Below are 19,168 nucleotides of genomic sequence, written 5' to 3'. Positions count from 1 at the left end.
TCGGGTGGGATCCTCCCAGAACGGGACGTCACCAATGGTGCCTGAAGGGCTATTTAAAACACCCTCCCAGTCAACATTATGAAGTGACGGACAATTCAGAAGGCTAACCCGACTGTCCGTTATGTAGCCTTGGTACAATACAAAGTATAGTGACGGCAAACGTGTGACGTGCATTCTTTCTCTGATCGAACCCATGACACTTTGTTTATCAGTCAGCAGCTCTCACCGTTATGCCACCAAAGCAGTCATGTTAAAGATGCGTCAATGTCGCACCCTAACCTGGGTTCTTTTTCAGCAGTTACAGTGCATCCGGAAAGTATTCACAGCGCATCACTTTTTCCACATTTTGTTATGTTGCAGCCTTATTCCAAAATGGATTAAATTCATTTTTTTGCTCAGAATTCTACACACAACACCCCGTAATGACGTGAAAAAAGTTTACTTGAGGTTTTTGCAAATTTATTAAAAATAAAAAAACTGAGAAATCACATGTACATAAGTATTCACAGCCTTTGCTCAATACTTTGTCAATGCACTTTTGGCAGCAATTATAGTCTCAAGTCTTTTTGAATATGATGCCACAAGCTTGGCACACCTATCCTTGGCCAGTTTTGCCCATTCCTCTTTGCAGCACCTCTCAAGCTCCATCCACTTTCCAGATGCACTGTATATTCTTGAATAAAAGCGCACTTGTTTTGTTACAAAGTGTTTACTTGATATTTGGACTTCAGGCTTCACTCATTATATGTTTCATGTCGACATTTTATCAATTATTACTAAAACATGAAAAACGTTTGTTTTAACGATGTGTAGATTGTGTAGACATGAAACACACATGAAATGCATGTGTTCCAAATAAAGATATACAATTTACTCTAGTCTATACAACTCAAAACAGCTGACACGCAGGTAAAAAGACTTGAGCTGAGAAAACCTTGTGCGCCGTTGGGATAATGTGAGAGCAGGCTGCTTTCTGCTTATCGACACATTTAAAAGACAAAAGACGCTGACGGAGGGATGCGAAAGGATTTAAGGTGGGAGATATTTATGAGTTTTTTCGTGGCTTTGCTAATTCTAGTATTAAGGTGATTGTGTACTGTGCACCGATTTGGTACAGTACCACCTTACCACAGACCACCACTGTAGCAGGGAAGGCAGATGCATGCTGTCATGCTCATGCTTGTAATTTTGATTTTTTTTTTCTTTCAACTTTCCCTCTGCCTTGAAAAATTAATAAAGTGTAATTTGTGGGGTTTTGAAGGTCAGTGAATCTATTGGTCACAATTTTTGTTTTTCCCCATAGGTTTTTTCCAGTGTTTTTCGCTTTCTCTTGTAGCACTATTTTGTTTTCCTTGTGGGCACTGCCATTCTGGGATATTTTTGTTGACCATTGCTATACCATTGCTATGCTTGATCACCAGGGGCCTCATGTATAAACGATGTATACGCATAAAAATGTTGCAGACACCCATTTCCACGCTCACATCACGATGTATAAATACTAAACTTGGCGTAAAGCCACATGCATTTTCACACCAGCTAATTCCTTTGTGTACGCAAGGTAGCGCACAGCGCAGCAAGCATCTTGTGGGAGGTAGGAACAATCTCTGGACATTGCGCCAGCTCGTCACTATCACTGCGCCACCGTGTTCCCATGTTTAATAACATGCTTTAATTTTTATCATCATGACTATGATATCAAGTATACATCTCAGTATTTAATTTATTCAGAGAGCTGTAATATCATGAATGTAATGGATTCTGTGTCCTGTCGTTGGAAGAGAAGGCTTGTTTAAGAAGCACATAGTGATTCTCAAACACAGAGCACATAGAAGAATAAATACAATACGAAAAGCATTTAACGTGCTACTTTAGTTATAATGGTATTTGAGAAACTAGTAAATTAAATGATTTTAAGATGAAGATTATGATCTACTTTAATAACAAAATAAACTACGTGATTAAAGTGGAAATTTCAAGATTAAAGTTGACATCCATCCATTTTCCAACCCGCCGAATCTGAACACAGGGTTACGGGGATCTGCTGGAGCCAATCCCAGCCAACACAGGTCGTTGACATTTCAAACTTTTTTTGCCACTGTGTGCCTATTTTTTGTCTTTTCTATGTACCTTAATAAGCTTCCATATAACTCTCGGATGGTGGGCTATGACTCACCTTTTCATGGTGACTTTGATATCTGACAACTGTTTTTATTTCAGGCACTGTGCGACTTTGTGAACTTGAACTTTCGAGTTTCAACGACACTCTGTCACTCGATCAACTTCCTTTTTGTTGTTTATACCACTGTTTTAAACCAACAAATAGTATGTTTTCCTTGCCTCCACTTGGTATTCGCTGAACTTCTTCTATTTTCCCCTGTGCTTTTGCCATTGTCTTTTCACAGAATGCTGAGCTTAAGGGCTATTTATATTGATTTGCATATTCAAAGAGGAGGAATTGGGGAGTGGCAGCAGGCCCGTGCACGTGCGTTACTTTCCATGCCGACCGGGATTTTTGTAGCGGAAGAACGTGGAAGTTGCCGTACGCATAGATTCATGCATCTGGATTTTTTTGTGCATACGCACATTTCTGCTTTTGTCCTTCCACCATGTTTTAGTGTGAAACTTGCTCTGCTTTAATGGGAGTACTCAAGCTCTTACATTAGACTGTCAAAAACTGGAGTATAGACGGGGAGCATCAAAACTGCAATACTTACAAATTGAATAGACAGAGAATGTTAAAAAATGCAAAATAGCTCTTGTTAAAGCCCGCTCAGACTACTATTCTAAAATAATAGAAAACCATCCATCCATCCATCCATCTTCTTCCTCTTATCTGAGGTCGGGTTGCGGGGGCAGCAGCTTGAGCAGAGATGCCCACACTTCCCTCTCCCCAGCCACTTCTTCTAGCTCTTCCGGGAGAATCCCGAGGCGTTCCCAGGCCAGCCGGGAGACATAGTCCGTCCAGCGTGTCTTGGGTCTTCCCCGGGGCCTCCACCCGGTTGGACATGCCCGGAACACCTCACCAGGGAGGCGTCCAGGAGGCATCCTGATCAGATGCCCGAGCCACCTCATCTGACTCCTCTCGATGTGGAGGAGCAGCAGCTCTACTCTGAGCCCCTCCCGCCACTACCCATAGCTCATGACCATAGGTGAGGGTAGGAACATAGATCGACTGGTAAATTGAGAGCTTTGCCTCACGGCTCAGCTCCTTTTTCACCACGACAGACCGATGCAGAGTCTGCATCACTGTGGACGCCGCACTGATCTGCCTGTCAATCTCACGCTCCATTCTTCCCTCACTCGTGAACAAGACCCCGAGATACTTGAACTTCTCCACTTGGGGCAGGACCTTGCTCCCAACCCTAAGAGGGCACTCCACCCTTTTCCGGCTAAGGACCATGGTCTCGGATTTGGAGGTGCTGATTCCCATCCCAGCCACTTCACACTCCGCTGCGAACCGATCCAGAGAGAGCTGAAGATCACGGCCTGATGAAGATAATAGAAATGATATATTATAAGATAATAGAATGATAATAGAAAACAAAAATAATAATTCACGTGTATTGTTTACAACAGTGGCTAATCTAACAAATGGGAATTCAGAACTACAGTGTAGAATACCAAGAGACATTAGTAGTGCAGACTTTATGAACCTCTTTAATGAGAAAGTCTAAAATATAAGATCCACGATCTCTGCATGACATGCAAACCTAATACTAGCTTGGCAAACGTTGTCTTGCCTTGCATACACTACCTTAGAAATTTTAATCTTGTAAGAGAACAGGACATTTTACCTTTAATTTCTAAAATGAAACCTACTATTTGTCCCTTAGACCCAGTGTCAACAAATCTAGTAAAAAAAATCTCTATAAATATTCTGGCACAGCCCATTCTTGGCATTTATGAATAGCTCATTATTGAATAGTGTAGTTCATGAGGCACTAAAAGTGTCGGTTATCAACCCCATTACTTAACACTAGAATTCCTTAAAGCCCTTCGCACTTCTGCCATCAGTGTCTTTTGTTTTGTAAATGCATTGATCAGCATAAGCAGCAAGCAGCTTGCTGTCCCATCCCCCGTCTTGACGGAGCTCAGCTCGCAGGCAAAAAGTTCAAGCCAAGGCTCCTTATCTGCGTTTTAATGTACTTGGAGTTGTATAAGATAAATAATACAGTATATCGTTATTTGGAATACATGCATTTCATGTGTGTTCCATGTCTACAAAGATCTGGGTAAGTATAGGATGAAAGAAAATGCAAGAAATGCTGAACACATACCTAAAGCAGAAACTTTTTCCATGTTATACTAATAATGATGAGAAGTGTATAATGTGTGAAGGCTTCTGTCCAAATATCAAATAAACACATGCACTTTTATTCAAGAATCTAACCAAAGAAAGGATAAAGTTTAGTAGTCTGACACACCAAAATTTTAAAAAGCTCTAGCAAATTACTAAGCATGCAGCTGAAATTATTGGGGACTAGCAAAATACCCGCGCTTCGCAGCGGAGAAGTAGTGTGTTAAAGAGGTTATGAAAAAAAAAAGGAAACATTTTAAAAATAACGTAACATGATTGTCAATGAAATTGTGTTGTCATTGTTATAACTGTTGCTGTCTTTTATATATATATATATATATATATATATATATATATATATATATATAATATACACACACACATAAACATTTATATACATATATATACTCACATACATAAACACACACATAAGACTTGCTGAGTGAAACGGGCTTTTATTGACAATCATGTTACGTTATTTTTAAAATGTTTCCTTTTTTTTTCATAACCTCTTTAACACACTAGTTCTCCGCTGCGAAGCGCGGGTATTTTGCTAGTATATATATATATATATATATATATATATATATATATATATATATATATATATATATATATATATATATATACATATATATATATATATATATATATATATATATATACATATACACACATACATGCAGTTTTAATAACACAGAAATCAATATAAACATTAACATCATTATCATATGAGAATATGAAGTAATATATAAGAAGCACATTTCATATAAATATAAATTATTAAACAGTAAAATCTTCTTCTGTAATTTGCTACCGTGGCAATTTGTGTGTCTGTCCAGGATTTTAAATGACCTGTAGCTCGCAAACCGTTTCACCTATACACTTGAAATGTGGTACACATATAGTACGTCACGTCTACTATCCGCTTTATGGGTGATGATTGTTTTACTCTTTTTATGTTTATTTTATTTTATTGTAGAATCAACTCCTATCTGCGCACAGCAGGGCAGCCGTGGGCGGATGCGTATGGTGTATTCACTCCATGTTATCGTGCATTGCGCTGTCAGTGGTATTTTGATAAAAGAATTTGAACAACATATAAGAAGCGTATAAATTATTAAACAGTAAAACATTAACATTTAAGAAGTAAAGTTACATTAAGTACTACTGCAGTGCCTTCGGGTATACCTCATTTTTTTTTTGCCCATTACATGCTTAAATGTATACATTTTTTGGTGCACCTACCCGAGAACACGCGACATATAACCGAGCGTGGGAGAAGCATGGATTTTAAACACGCGTTGAGTTGATCTGCTGGTCTTCCTCGTGGAATAACTGGTAATGTTTGACTAAAATGTACAGCGAGTAAAACGACATTACCTCCTATTTTTTTTTTTACGATCTCTGAGATCTTGCTTTTTTCGGTTCAAGGCTTCATAAGCTCTTTTATGTTGTATGGTGTACTTATCCCAAACCATCATCTTTGAATGTTGCAAGACTTTCGCCTTGTATGTAGATCGGGGTAATTACATTCATTGCATTCCTAGTCTGAATCACAATGTGATTGTATGGGTGGTTACCTGGCACTGTAGGGTTGCCACCCGTCCTTTAAAATACGGAATCGTGCCGCGTTTGAGAATGAAATTGCGCGTCCCGTTTTGAATCAATACTGGACGGGATTTATCCCGTATTTTTTTTATAATTTTTTTTTTAAAGCAGCGTCTCATGCAAATCATCCCACACGCATTTTATGAAGATGCCTCCTTTCCTACTTTTGATTGGGTAATACTTGATGTCATCGTTAGTTTGATTGGTGTTTTTAACTGTCCAGTGAGGAGGGCGTGTCTTTTAAGTACAGTCTGCAAAGTGTTGGCACTGAGATATGGCGTTAGCGCCATAGTTGAAGCCCCTAACGTTGCGGTCAGCAAGTCGGCTAACATCCGCCATGTGCCGTCTTTCAGTTGCGAGAAGCAGATCATAGAATGGTTGAAACTGTTGCCCCTAACGTTGCGCCACGGCGTGTGGTTCGTTTATACCTCGTGTGTTCTCATTAAACTTTTATCTCGCGAATATGTTATTGCAATCCGCAGCGGGAGCGTTTCTATAAACTTAATTTAAACTTACGTTTTACACCGTGCTTTCTTTCCCTTATGAACATGCTTGTATGCTTAACTCGCTCCGTTCTCAATTGTTTAATTAATTTTTTGCTCTTAGCTGTTCGCGGCTGTTCCTCCATTTCCCCCTACTTCGTTCTTTTATCTCGCGAATATGTTATTGCAATCCTTAACGGGAGCGTTTCAATAAACTGATTGAAAATAGTTTAGCATTTACCTTTTTAGTAAAAGGCGAGCTTTTAAGCCTGAGAAATCAGCCCGTAAATGTACACGTTTAATTGCACATGTGTTAATATGTATGGTTACACAGTATTAAAAGACAGTGAACAACGTCAGTTACCTTTGTTCCCGCGTTTGATCAAAGGTGAGCTTTTAAGCCTGAGAAATCACCCCGTAAATGCACACGTTTAATTGCACATGTGTTAATATGTATGCTTACACAGTATTAAAAGACAGTCAAAAATTAACGTCATTTACCTTCGTTCCCGCGTGTGACTCGTGCTGTAAATCTCTTCCTTGTTTTTAGTTCACGTGATTACGTAGGAGGCGTGATGACGCGATACGTGACTCCGCCTCCTCCATTACAGTGTATGGACAAAAAATATGTTCCAGTTATGACCATTACGCTTTGAATTTCGAAATGAAACCTGCCTAACTTTTGTAAGTAAGCTGTAAGGAATGAGCCTGCCAAATTTCAGCCTTCCACCTACACGGGAAGTTGGAGAATTAGTGATGAGTGAGTCAGTCAGTCAGTGAGGGCTTTGCCTTTTATTATTATAGATAATGTAAATGATTTGGTAAGTGTGTGTCAGAGGACAATGCTAACTAAAGTGGAAATCATCTCTAGAAGGATAATCGTGCCAGAAATTAACAAATATGATTAACAGGGATCTACAAGAGTTAAGACCATAAACATGTGATTTGAGATAAACTAAATTGAGGGTATGTTCATATTGTGATTACTGGAGAGGTAATATGCAATAACATATGCGGGTACATGAAAATTAAGTGATTAGTCTACTGTTATAAAGTTGAAGTATATGCAGTCATATGTGAAAAGTTAATTCTTTGGATTTTTCTTTATCATTGGCTGAGCTTTTCAAAGTAGCAACTTCCTTTTAATATGTGTCATGCCTTATGGAAACAGTAGTATTTCAGCAGTGACATTAAGTTTATTGGATTAACAGAAAAATTTCAATATGCATCAAAACAAAATTAGACAGGTGCATAAATTTGGGCACCCCAACAGAGATATTACATCAATACTTAGTTGAGCCTCCTTTGGCAAATATAACAGCCTCTAGACACCTCCTATAGCCTTTGATGAGTGCCTGGATTCTGTATGGAGGTATTTTTGACCATTCTTCCATACAAAATCTCTCCAGTTCAGTTAAATTTGATGGCTGCCAAGCATGGACAGCCTGCTTCAAATCATCCCATAGATTTTCGATGATATTTAAGTCAGGGGACTGTGATGGCCATTCCAGAACATTGTACTTCTTCCTCTGCATGAATGCCTTTGTAGATTTCAAACTGTGTTTTGGGTCATTGTCTTGTTGGAATATCCAACCCCTGCGTAACTTCAACTTTGTGACTGATGCTTGAACATTATTCTGAAGAATTTGTTGATATTGGGTTGAATTCATCCAACCCTCGATTTTAACAAGGGCCCCAGTCCCTGAACTAGCCACACAGCCCCACAGCATGATGGAACCTCCACCAAGTTGGACAGTAGGTAGCAAGTGTTTTTCTTGGAATGCGGTGTTCTTCTTCCACCATTCAAAGTGCTTTTTGTTATGACCAAATAACTAAATTTTTGTCTCATCAGTTCAAAGCACTTTGTTCCAGTAGTAAGAATAAGTAAGAATTAGTAAGAATAAGAGCAGTTCACTTCTCAAAACGGAGTCGTGTGGGATCGAACTCGTGACCTTTTGAATTCCAGTCAGCACCTCTTACATTACGCCACCAAAGCAGTCGTGGTAAAGACGTGTCAATGTCGCACCCTAACGCGGGTTCTTTTTCTGCAGTTATATTCTTGAATAAAAGTGCACTCGTTTTGTTATACTTGTACCTTTTGTGAAAGTGTTTATTTGATATTTGGATTTCAGGCTTCACACATTATACGCTTCATGTCTACATTTTGTCAGTTATTACCAAAACATGAAAAACGTTTCTGTTTTGACGATGTGTTTACATAGATTGTTGTAGACACGGAACACACATGAAATGCATGTGTTCCAAATAATGATATAGTATTTATAAAAGGTGCCATTTTGCTTGACTTCTCACTCTATACAACTCTAAGCAACTGACACGCAGGTAAACAGACTTGAGCTGAGAAAACCTTGTGGGGCATTGGTGGTGGGGGGTGGGGGGGGTGTGATAGCAGGCTGGTTGCAGCTTATCGACACATTTAAAAGACGAAAGACACTGACGAAGAGATGCGAAGGGATTTAAGGTGGGATGGATTTACAAGTTTTTCGTAGGCTTCGGTAATTCTAATGTTAAATAATTATAAGACTGCTTGCCTTGTTTTAATATTAGTGTATTCATAGCCAATTAATTGAGAATTACTTTTTCTTTTTTTTGTGTAGTTAACAGAAGTGTTTAACATATACAAAAGTGGGTTAGGTAACTGTTTTGATAAGGTGTTTTAGTTTGGGAAAATGGTTCCAAGGTTTTAAGAGAAAATAAGCAGGCAGGAATCAGAGAGGAAAGGTCCAATACTTCAATTGTGTTTACTTGTTCAAATATAATATCAGTTACATACAATATAATAGCAATATACATGCAGATATAGGAATTGTACTATTGACTTACAGTAATATATATATATGACTTATACTATACTTACAGTAATATCAAAAGACCCAGAGCCATCATCCTAGACCAGTAGACTGAGGGAGCCCACGTGTCAGTCTCGTCAGAGGATCAACTCGTGAGCCTGGTCCAATACCGGGCGGTGTGCACGTTCCCCACGGTTGAGCTTCCAAAGAAACTGAGGGCGGAACCTTCCCTTATATACTAATTGACTGTCCTTACCCAAAATGGCTTACGTGTAAGCAGTGTATACAGAAGTGATCAGTTTCTGCACACCTTCTTCCCACGGGACATCTTATTGTTTTTCTTCTACTTGGCCCTCACTGAGATGGTGCCTAGTATCAGAAGACACACAATAACAAGCGTTGCCCTTCAATGAAGCCCCTCGAAGTGAAAAACAAGTACATGGCCTTGACTGTATTCCCATAACATTCTGAAACTCTTTATGAGAAGCAAGTTTTTGCACATTCTTTCGCTATCATCCCAAACATTCCAATCTTTGTAGCTGGTTTTGCACTGAAGCGACCAATCCCCCCCTCTTACTCCTTTATTTCATCCCTTCTCCTGTTACAGAGAAAACCTTTTTTATTACATAAGGTAAGGTAAAGTCATGGGGGCAAAGATGGTAATCATGCATTAAATTAACTCCATTACCTTCTCCTTAGGTCAGGTTGGGGAGCATACACTGGTACAGTGTGTTGCTGTACCCCATTAGGCCCCCCAACCACCCCCCCCCCCCCAGCATCCTAATAACCCCCGTGCTCTCCCAATCCATCTAATGACTTCATAGGAAGAGTTGCCAGAGACGTATCACTGCCAAGATAAGTAAACCTCTCTGCAACATCGACACTCTCTCCGCAGATGGCCACACTGCTGATGGCTGTGCCTGAGAGGTCATTAAAGGCCTGGATCTTGGTTTTTGTCCAAGACACTCGCAAGCCCAGACACTCAGACTCCTTGCTTAGTCTCTCGAGAGCCCCGATCAGAGCTTCCATTGACTCTGTGAAGATCACAGCATTGTCAGCAAAGTCAAGATCAGTGAATCTTTTTTCACCAACAAGATGCCCCACAGCTGTCGGACCCCACAACCTTGCCCACAATCCAATCCATACAAACATTGAACACATTTGGAGCAAGATCAAACCCCTGATTAACCCCAGAATCAACTGGGGGAAAAAAGTAGGAGTTCTGCCTCCATTCTGCACAGCACTCACAATACCAGTGTACTGGTACACTTTCCAGAGTAGTATGTGAAAATTATACTTTTCATTTTTGTCTCAAGTATTTGTAAAAAATAAATAAATAAAAAAAAAAGTACTTTGTTATATTTTTGTCACCCTTTTTTATGTTGTATTTGAATTTTTCATGTGTCTTTTAACTTCAAGTCTCCTCTATTGCTGTAACAAGAACTGTGATTTAATTGGTCATTTTAAATTATTAATCATTTTACCCTTTTAATATTGAGAGCCAAGTTAGACACCTAATCACTGTCTGATTAGTTACTCTGTGGATTTCATTGTTAATCACTAGTTTCAATCAAAGGTGTCCTCACTAGTTGTCAGCAAGCTGGACAAAGCACTGAGAACCATGGTTCCCAGAAAGTTGGAGGTGCAGAGGATTTTCCAAGTGGCCTGAGGGGATATTCCTGTCTTTAAATTCAGCCTGTGGGATCTGGGGTTCAAATAGTAAGTAGCCTTGTTACTCTGTTTGGAGTTTACATGCCCTCTCAGTATATGAGTTTTAATAGGTCCCTTCAAAACAACACACATTTCAAGACACTTTAGATAGATAGATAGATAGATAGATACTTTAGGTCTCCAGCAGTTAGTTGTATCAAGGTATCTAAGGCACATTCATTGTAAGAAACAAAAAAATACAATTTATTGATAAACACAAGTATTATAGAAGTACCAGTAACGATAGCGTGCAGTGAATGCATTTGACTTGAGCATTCCTAATTTTCATACTCCTCTGTACGTTTAGCATTCGTTTGCTCAGAGGTTGATGCGCTTTGCTGCTTCCTGAGCAGCTCTTCTTTTTTTACAGCCTAGCGGCCCGCTTCTTCTCTTCTTTCGTCGGCATCTTTTCGCATTAAATCTGGTTAACTCAGTGTTTTGTGTTGCAATTACTTAGTACATTTTCCTTAATGTTTCACTTAAGGTGGCACTTAAGTCTTTGATCTGCCTCAAGAATAATTTAAGATATAAAGAGAGGGGAAGTGACGGCGAAGGTGGAAGGGAATGAGAATGGCGCCTGTACGCATGCACCGCACTGCCACCCTGCTGCCGAGAGTTGATTCTACAATACAATAAAAAGAGGAATAACCTTGGAGGTCAATCATCGCCCCGAAAGCAGATAGTAGACATCACGTAGTATATGTGTACCAAATTTCAGATCAAACGGTCAAACAGTTTGCGAACTACAGGTGGTTTAAAGTTCTGGATAGACAAACGAACAGCCATGGTAGTGTATTATATAAGAAGATGACCACTGCATTTATTTATTGAGATGTGAGACAGGACACAGACAGACTAGACAAACAAACATATAACATAGAAGAGACTGATGTTCACAGTCATTTACTTGGCACACAAATAGTTTTATGATACCATGTTTCTAAAAAGTATGTCTAATGTTGTGATATGTGCTCTTTTTGTGCTTAAAACATTCTTATCCTCTGTTGCATCATTTACAGCAGAGTTTTAAACCACTTATGAAAGCAACATCAGCACAAGAAATTGTGCATTGGGAGCTTCATGAAATTGGTTTCCATGGCTGAGCAACTGCACACAAGCCTTACATTACTATGCACAATGTCCAGCATCAGCTGGAGTGGTGTAAAGCAAAGCATGCCACCATTGGACTCTGGATGAATCACAGTTCACTGCTTGTCAGTCCAATGGTAGAATATGGTTTTTGGCGAATCCCAGGATAACTCTACCTTTTGGAATGCATAATGTTTACTGCAAAGTTTGGATGGAGGAGGGATAATGATCTGGGGCTGTGTTTTCAGGGTTTGGCCTAGGTTTTTTGGTTCCAGTGTAGGGTACTCTTATTACAGTAGCATACAAAGTTATTTTAGACCGTTGCATGCTTTCAACTTTGTGGCAACACTGTGTTAAAGGCCCTCTTCTGTTCCAGCATGACTGTGTCTTTTTGGTTTGAAAGAACTTTATTTGCACTTTATGGAGGATGGCCCTCAACCATGTTAAAAACTTTTGGGATGAATATGAACATCATGTACAAGCTAGGTATTTTTGTCCAAACTGGTTTCATAAACACTCTTGGCTGAATGGGCACAAATTCCCACAGACACACTCCTGAATCTTGAGGAAAGCCTTGCCCAGAAGAAGGGAGGCTGTTATAGCCATACAGTGTGGGCCAACTCCATATTAATGCACATGGCTTTATGGTGGGATGTCCCACAATCTCATATATATGTGTGGTGGCCATATAGTGTACAGGTTGTCATCAGCTGACAACCTATGTGTCTTACGACAATTCGACTTGTGACCTCTGCCACCTCTCTCAGGCAAAGAACAGTTTTCACCATGCCAGCTCCATATGCCGTGACTTATTTATCTTGATCCTAGTTTATTATCTGATGTAGATTTACATGATGCTGGTGCACAGCATGGTTACTACTTCACACCCAATGCAGCCAGAATAGAAATTTTCAGCCTGCACCCCCCCAATCCTGAACTAGATAAGCTGCTAAGAAAGTGAATGGTTCCATAGCAACCTGCTTCAGTCACTCCAAATGTCCAATGAAATATAGCCATGCCCATTGCAATCAGAGGTGGAATGTTATAGTTAAACATTATTACTCGCAACATCTTGTATTATGTATTTGACCGAAAAGAAGAAGTTAAAATGGTTGAAACTAACCTCTGGTTGCATTATTGGGCTGGATGAATGATGTATTTTTATTTCTGAACTAATTCCGTAACTGGATACAATAGGCCATAATAGAGACCTTTTTGCATTGAATGCTTAGGGGATAGTCACCCTTTTTTTTTTAAGTAACCATGTGGGATTTAAAAAAAATTCACAAAATCCCCGTAATCCCACACTGAAATTCAGGCCCTGCCACCGACTGTGAAACTTCACATACTTCAAGTTCTTGTTGAAGTAATAGTGAAGTTTTTGTTCACACTGTTGGATAACAAACCTTGGTATGGGATCTTCGGGCTGATGACATTGCTAGAACCACTGATTAAAAGATAAGTAAGGTATTTTTGGCTTCACAAAGTGCTGAATTGAAAAAAATGTACCCTTGGAGTTACCACCGCATGGGTCACTTTCTTGCTTTATTTTGTTGCTGATTTTATGTTATCCTTTTTTTTGACATTGTTGGTTTGATGCGAATCATGTCTTGTCGACAGTGCACTAATAATGTATTCTATGTGATGTGAGTAATGGTTTAACTGAAACTTGCACTTTTTTTTTTTTTTTTTTTTTTTTTTTAGTATTGTCCAGTGTATTCTGATTTCAGTAAAGAATGAAAATTGCACTTTCCTACTACAAATGTACCATTAAAGCACTGCAACTCCCACCACTCTTTCTTTCCCTGACCTGGAATTAAGTTCTTCTCCCTAACCTCCTGACTTTAAGTTGTATTGCTTCCCTGCCACAGGGTAGGTTTGCACTCCCTGCGAGGTTCAATTCTGGCCATGTCTTTTTTCAAGGGATGTCTATAAAGTGTCCAAGACAACCTTGGATTTTTTTTTTTGCATTCTTCAAAAGGCCAGGTCTCATGGACCTTTTAACTGAAACAGCAACAGAGACCAGCTTTCCTTTCATCCTGCCATTTAACAGATTGCAGATAAATGATCAGAGGTGTTTACAAAATGAGGATTGTTCTGTGTGGGAGTGGGTGAGTGTAGAATTAGACCTCTTAAAATGATGAAGGGAATGTGCTTTAAAAATCAGTCTTGTGCAGACCTTCATCTGGAGGCTTGTTTTGAAAATGTATATGAAACATCTGTCAACGTATTTTTATTGGCAAATGAATAATGGTGAATAAGTGGAAATTTTAATAAGTTGTAATCAAAATCAGTAACAGTCAATAGAGTACTGTGTAGACACGAAACAATGCAGACTATATTTTGTATTGTAGAGAGAAATGCTCTGTTGCTATTAACGTTTACCTTTTACTTACTGGTTACTTTTGTTGAGTAGTAGTAAGCATCTATTTTTTTTTCCCCTTAGAAGGAAAAGCTTTGGTTTCTGTGGTGATGGTCAGGTTGGGTCACTTAAGTTTTCATCGCTGTCTTATTACATAGCAGCAGTAATACATTTTTTTCTTTTGCATGTATTTAAAGGAATCCTTTTTTCATTGGACATTTGGAGTGACTGAAGCAGGTTGCTATGGAACTATTGACGTGGATACTGGGAAAAGTATTGTATTTATACCCAAACTACCAGAAAGTTATGCAACTTGGATGGGAAAGTAAGTTCTGTTTTCCTTAGTCTTTTGTGCCAGATTTATTTATTTTATTATTTCATTAAAACTTGTCACTATTGGTGCTATATATTAAATAAAGCTGGATTGGAAGGTTTGTATCAAAGTTTATTTTGAATTAGATCATTACAATCCTTTTGACCTGAGAAGGCCATTCAGTCCAACAAGCTTGACAATCTTTTTCCCTTTGGTTTTCTAAAATAACATTTAGTCAAGTAGGGCAGCTGTGATTATTGCACGGAATCCATTAATTTATGCAAAAAAAAAAAAAAAAAATCCCATCGTATTTTCTTAATCAAAAAATCATCACTGCACCTCTTCCGAAATTGTGCACTGGCATGCAACAATGCTCTGTATAGTTTTTGAGTAGGCTAATCATAGTGGCAGCTGCAGCATGTTCTCTGAGGAAGGTTTCTCCAAACGTCTCCTTTAATTTGAGCTTCAATCTTCTGACAAATGATCTCCTATTATTAAGAACACTCTAGTACAATGAAAAATTCATAGTGGATTCTATGATGGTGAACTGTCCAGGTCATGATGTAGCAAGGCAGCACCAAAGTAACATTTCCACTGCCATACTTTACATTTGGTATCAGGTCCTTCTGGTCAAATAGTGTCTTTGGTTTTGGCCATACATGTCTTCAAGTACTGTGGTCAGATAACTCCATCTTTGCCTTGTCTGTCCAGGTCACATTATTCCAAATGTTCCTAGTCTTTGCATAGGTGTTCATGGGCAAACTTTAGTCTTGCCCTGGGCTTGGTGCACCTACCATGTAGATCTAATTTGTGCAGTCTCTTTCTAATGGTAGACTCATGCACATTGACATCTACAGTGGCAAGAGCTACTTGTAGGTCCTAAGATGAAATTCTAGGTGTTCTTAATTTTTTTCTGCCAGCATCCTGCTTTCTGCTCTCAGGGTAAATTTGCTGGGGTGGCCTAGCCTGGATAAACTGTTAATTGTAATAAATCTCCATTTGTAAATGATTTTCCATACAGTGGAATGGTTGATCTATACTAATAAAAGGCAAAGCCCTCACTGACTGACTGACTGACTCACTCACTCACTCATCACTAATTCTCCAACTTCCCGTTTAGGTGGAAGGCTGAAATTTGGCAGGCTCATTCCTTACAGCTTACTTACAAAAGTTAGGCAGGTTTCATTTCGAAATTCAAAGCGTAACGGTCCTAACTGGAACCTCTTTTTTGTCCATATACTGTAATGGGCGGAGTTGCGTATCGCGTCATCACGCCTCCTACGTAATCACATGAAACGCCTTGGGGCCAATCTGGAAGAAGGTAGCGCAGCGCCTTGATTTAAACGATTCCATGTCTTGGTGGGTTTAATACTATGTAAGCATACATATTAACACATGTGCAATTAAACGTGTGCATTTACGGGGTGATTTCTCAGGCTTAAAAGCTCGCCTTTTATTAAAAAAGTAAATGCAAACTGTTTTCATTCTGAAGGGCACAAACCACGTTGGATTTTGTAATGATAGTTGATTAGTAAGGTCTATTAAGGGATACTTACAGAATGATTAGTAATGCCTGTGAATGCCGATGCAAGTAGGAGAATGGGCGTGAACTAAAGAACGAGTAGTAACATGTACAGTAAATGTCTCCAAAGTCTGTCTATTAAAAAGTTATTATATCTTTCAATCCTGTGTATTGATTAAACTACGAACCTAACAAGATCACTACATGGTGTCAGAAGTGGCGGATTGGAAGAGAAATGTAAAGAAGATGTTCAGCTTTAGAACGAGTCTCGTGTCTGTGAGTAACCCGAAAAAGTGGTCAGAAAGCGCTAAGACGTTCTAGCAAAAGAGAAAAAAAAATACGGAAGGATTACAGCCCCCACCAAATCTCCAGTTAAAGGGAAATGTGGCTGAAAATTGGAAAAGATTTAAACAGAGATTCGAGTTGTATCTTGCTGCGATTGAAGCAGGTAGGAAAAGTGAAAAAATGAAAGCGTCTATGCTTCTACATGTAATTGGCGAAGAGACGCTAGAGGTGTATAACAATTTTCAGTTTGAAGAAGATGGAGACAATATGAAATTGAACAAAATAGTTGAAAAATTCGAAACGTATTGTAACCCAAAGCGCAATGTGACGTTTGAGCGGCACAAGTTTTTTTACATGTTTCCAGAAAAGCGGCGAAACAATAGACCAGTATGTGACGGAAATGCGTAATAGGAGCTGTTCTAAGAAGAAACCGTCGAGACATCAAAGGACCAATAACCTCTAATCAGAACACTAACACCAGCGAAACAAATATTAACGAGAAAACAAGTAGAAATCAGGAAAGAACATCTTAACTGCAAACACAATTAACCAGAAGATCAAAACGTCAAGTAAAACCACCAGAACGACTCATTGAGACATGTTGAGGATTAAAGGAACATTTTCAATTAAGAAATGCTGAATTCCTTTAGCAGTTGTGCTTTTTATACATAGTTTGAATGCTGGAAGTATGCCTGAAATGTTCTGGATAGTTCAGTTGTTTGAAGTGATAAAGAATTAAATGTGTGCATTTACGGGGTGATTTCTCAGGCTTAAAAGCTCGCCTTTTATTAAAAAGGTAAATGCAAACTCTTTTCATTCTGAAGGGCACAAACCACGTTAGATTTCAGCCGTTAAACACGCAAAAATGTTGGTACACCAGATAAATAAGCACAACATATTATCAGTTGTATTGTATGCTTACAATACATATAGAAATGTGTTAATCGTTAACTAATAGTATGGGATGGTGTTTTTCGACTCGTGCCTTGATTTAAACGATTGCATGTCTTGGTGGGTTTGCGTAGCTTATTGTCAATATCTTTACACCTCTTTTTAAGACTTATTGACTGAAACGGGCTTTCACGAAAAAAGTTAGGGCTTTGCTACAGGATACACCCTCCACAAGTTAAGGAAGTAAAAATAAAAGTATATATTTCTGTTTTATTTAAACCTTTTAAGTTCGTATGCATAGCCCCATTTGGCTGTTTTAGTTTTTTTTTTCTTTCTTCAGTAATATTTAATTTCCTTAAAGAAAAACAACATATGCATTTTACTTTTTTTGTATCTCTTTAGTAATATTTTAGTGTAAAATGATAACCAGTATTTAAACCTTTTATGTTACTTTATAAAGTTATTTTACACAATGTTGAAAAATTAATAAGAAAGCTACATATTTTGGCAGCTGCTGCTTTAATTTTCAATGAAATGAAAAAAGCTCTCCAAGAGAAAACCTCAATGAAGAAGAAACAGTTTGCACTATCTAAAAAGGAGAAACCCTCATTTATAAAGGTTTGCTGCAGATGACTTAACTGAAAATAAATGAATAGTTCCTATGTGTATAATACATATTTATCTATTTTACTTATGCCTTTATTCCAGCAACTTGCAACATCTGAGGTACAATTTGTTATATTACTTTTGTTTTTTGCAGCACAGGCAGGTGAAGTGACTTCCTCAGGGTCACACAGTGGTGTCAGTACCAGGATTTGAACTGATAAGCTCCGGGTTTGCTGAAATATTACTGAAGAAAGAAAAAAAAAACTAAAACAGCCAAATGGGGCTATGCATACAAATGTCCATCCATCCATTATCCAACCCGCTATATCCTAAATACAGGAGCCAATCCCTGCCAACACAGGGCACAAGGCAGGAAACAAACCCCGGGCAAGGTGCCAGCCCACCGCAGGGCGCACACACCCACACACCACGGACAATTTAGAATCGCCAATGCACCTAACCTGCATGTCTTTGGACTGTGGGAGGAAACCGGAGTACCCGGAGGAAACCCAGACAGACACGGGAGAACATTCAAACTCCACGCAGGGAAGTGAACCCTGGTCTGCTAACTGGCACCTTTCACTGCGCCACCATGCCGCCCGCATACAAACTTAAAAGGTTTAAATAAAACAGAAATATATACCTTTTATTTTTACTTCCTTAACTTGTGGAGGGTGTATCCTGTAGCAAAGCCCTAAGTTTTTTCATGAAAGCCCCTTTCAGTCAATAAGCCTTAAAAACAGGTGTAAAGCTAAACTTGCAGCACCACTATTCAATTACACTTGCCTAACGCCTCTCCTAAGGAGACATACTGTGGGATCTAGGCATCCGTCAAAGCACCAATCACAGGCCCGATTAGAAAGCGGGAAGCTGTGATTTGTCGTCTCCCTCCCATGTAACAATCACAGCCCGTGTTACAACGCACTATGTTTGTATGTGTATATATGTATATGTGTGTGTTTATGTATGTGTGTATATGTACAGTAATCCCTCCTCCATCGCAGGGGTTGCGTTCCAGAGCCACCCGCGAAATAAGAAAATCCGCAAAGTAGAAACCATATGTTTATATGGTTATTTTTATATTGTCATGCTTGGGTCACAGATTTGCGCAGAAACACAGGAGGTTGTAGAGAGACAGGAACTTTATTCAAACACTGCAAACAAACATTTGTCTCTTTTTCAAAAGT

General features: G+C 38.9%; 1 protein-coding gene across 1 annotated transcript in view; it reads left to right on the top strand.

Moving 5' to 3' along the window:
* The window catches only part of pepd (peptidase D), a 347,373-nt gene that overhangs the window by 61,331 nt on the left and 266,874 nt on the right, over positions 1–19,168 (top strand). Inside the window, exon 3 of the mRNA XM_051931543.1 lies at positions 14,562–14,689. Within this exon, the coding sequence (XP_051787503.1) occupies positions 14,562–14,689 (128 nt within the window). The remainder of the gene's footprint in view (positions 1–14,561; positions 14,690–19,168) is intronic.

The sequence above is a fragment of the Erpetoichthys calabaricus genome, chromosome 9 (genome assembly GCF_900747795.2).
Source record: "Erpetoichthys calabaricus chromosome 9, fErpCal1.3, whole genome shotgun sequence".
In the NCBI taxonomy this organism is placed as follows: Eukaryota; Metazoa; Chordata; class Cladistia; order Polypteriformes; family Polypteridae; genus Erpetoichthys; species Erpetoichthys calabaricus.
Note: the sequence above shows the minus strand (reverse complement) of the source record. Positions and strands in the feature narration are given on the sequence as shown.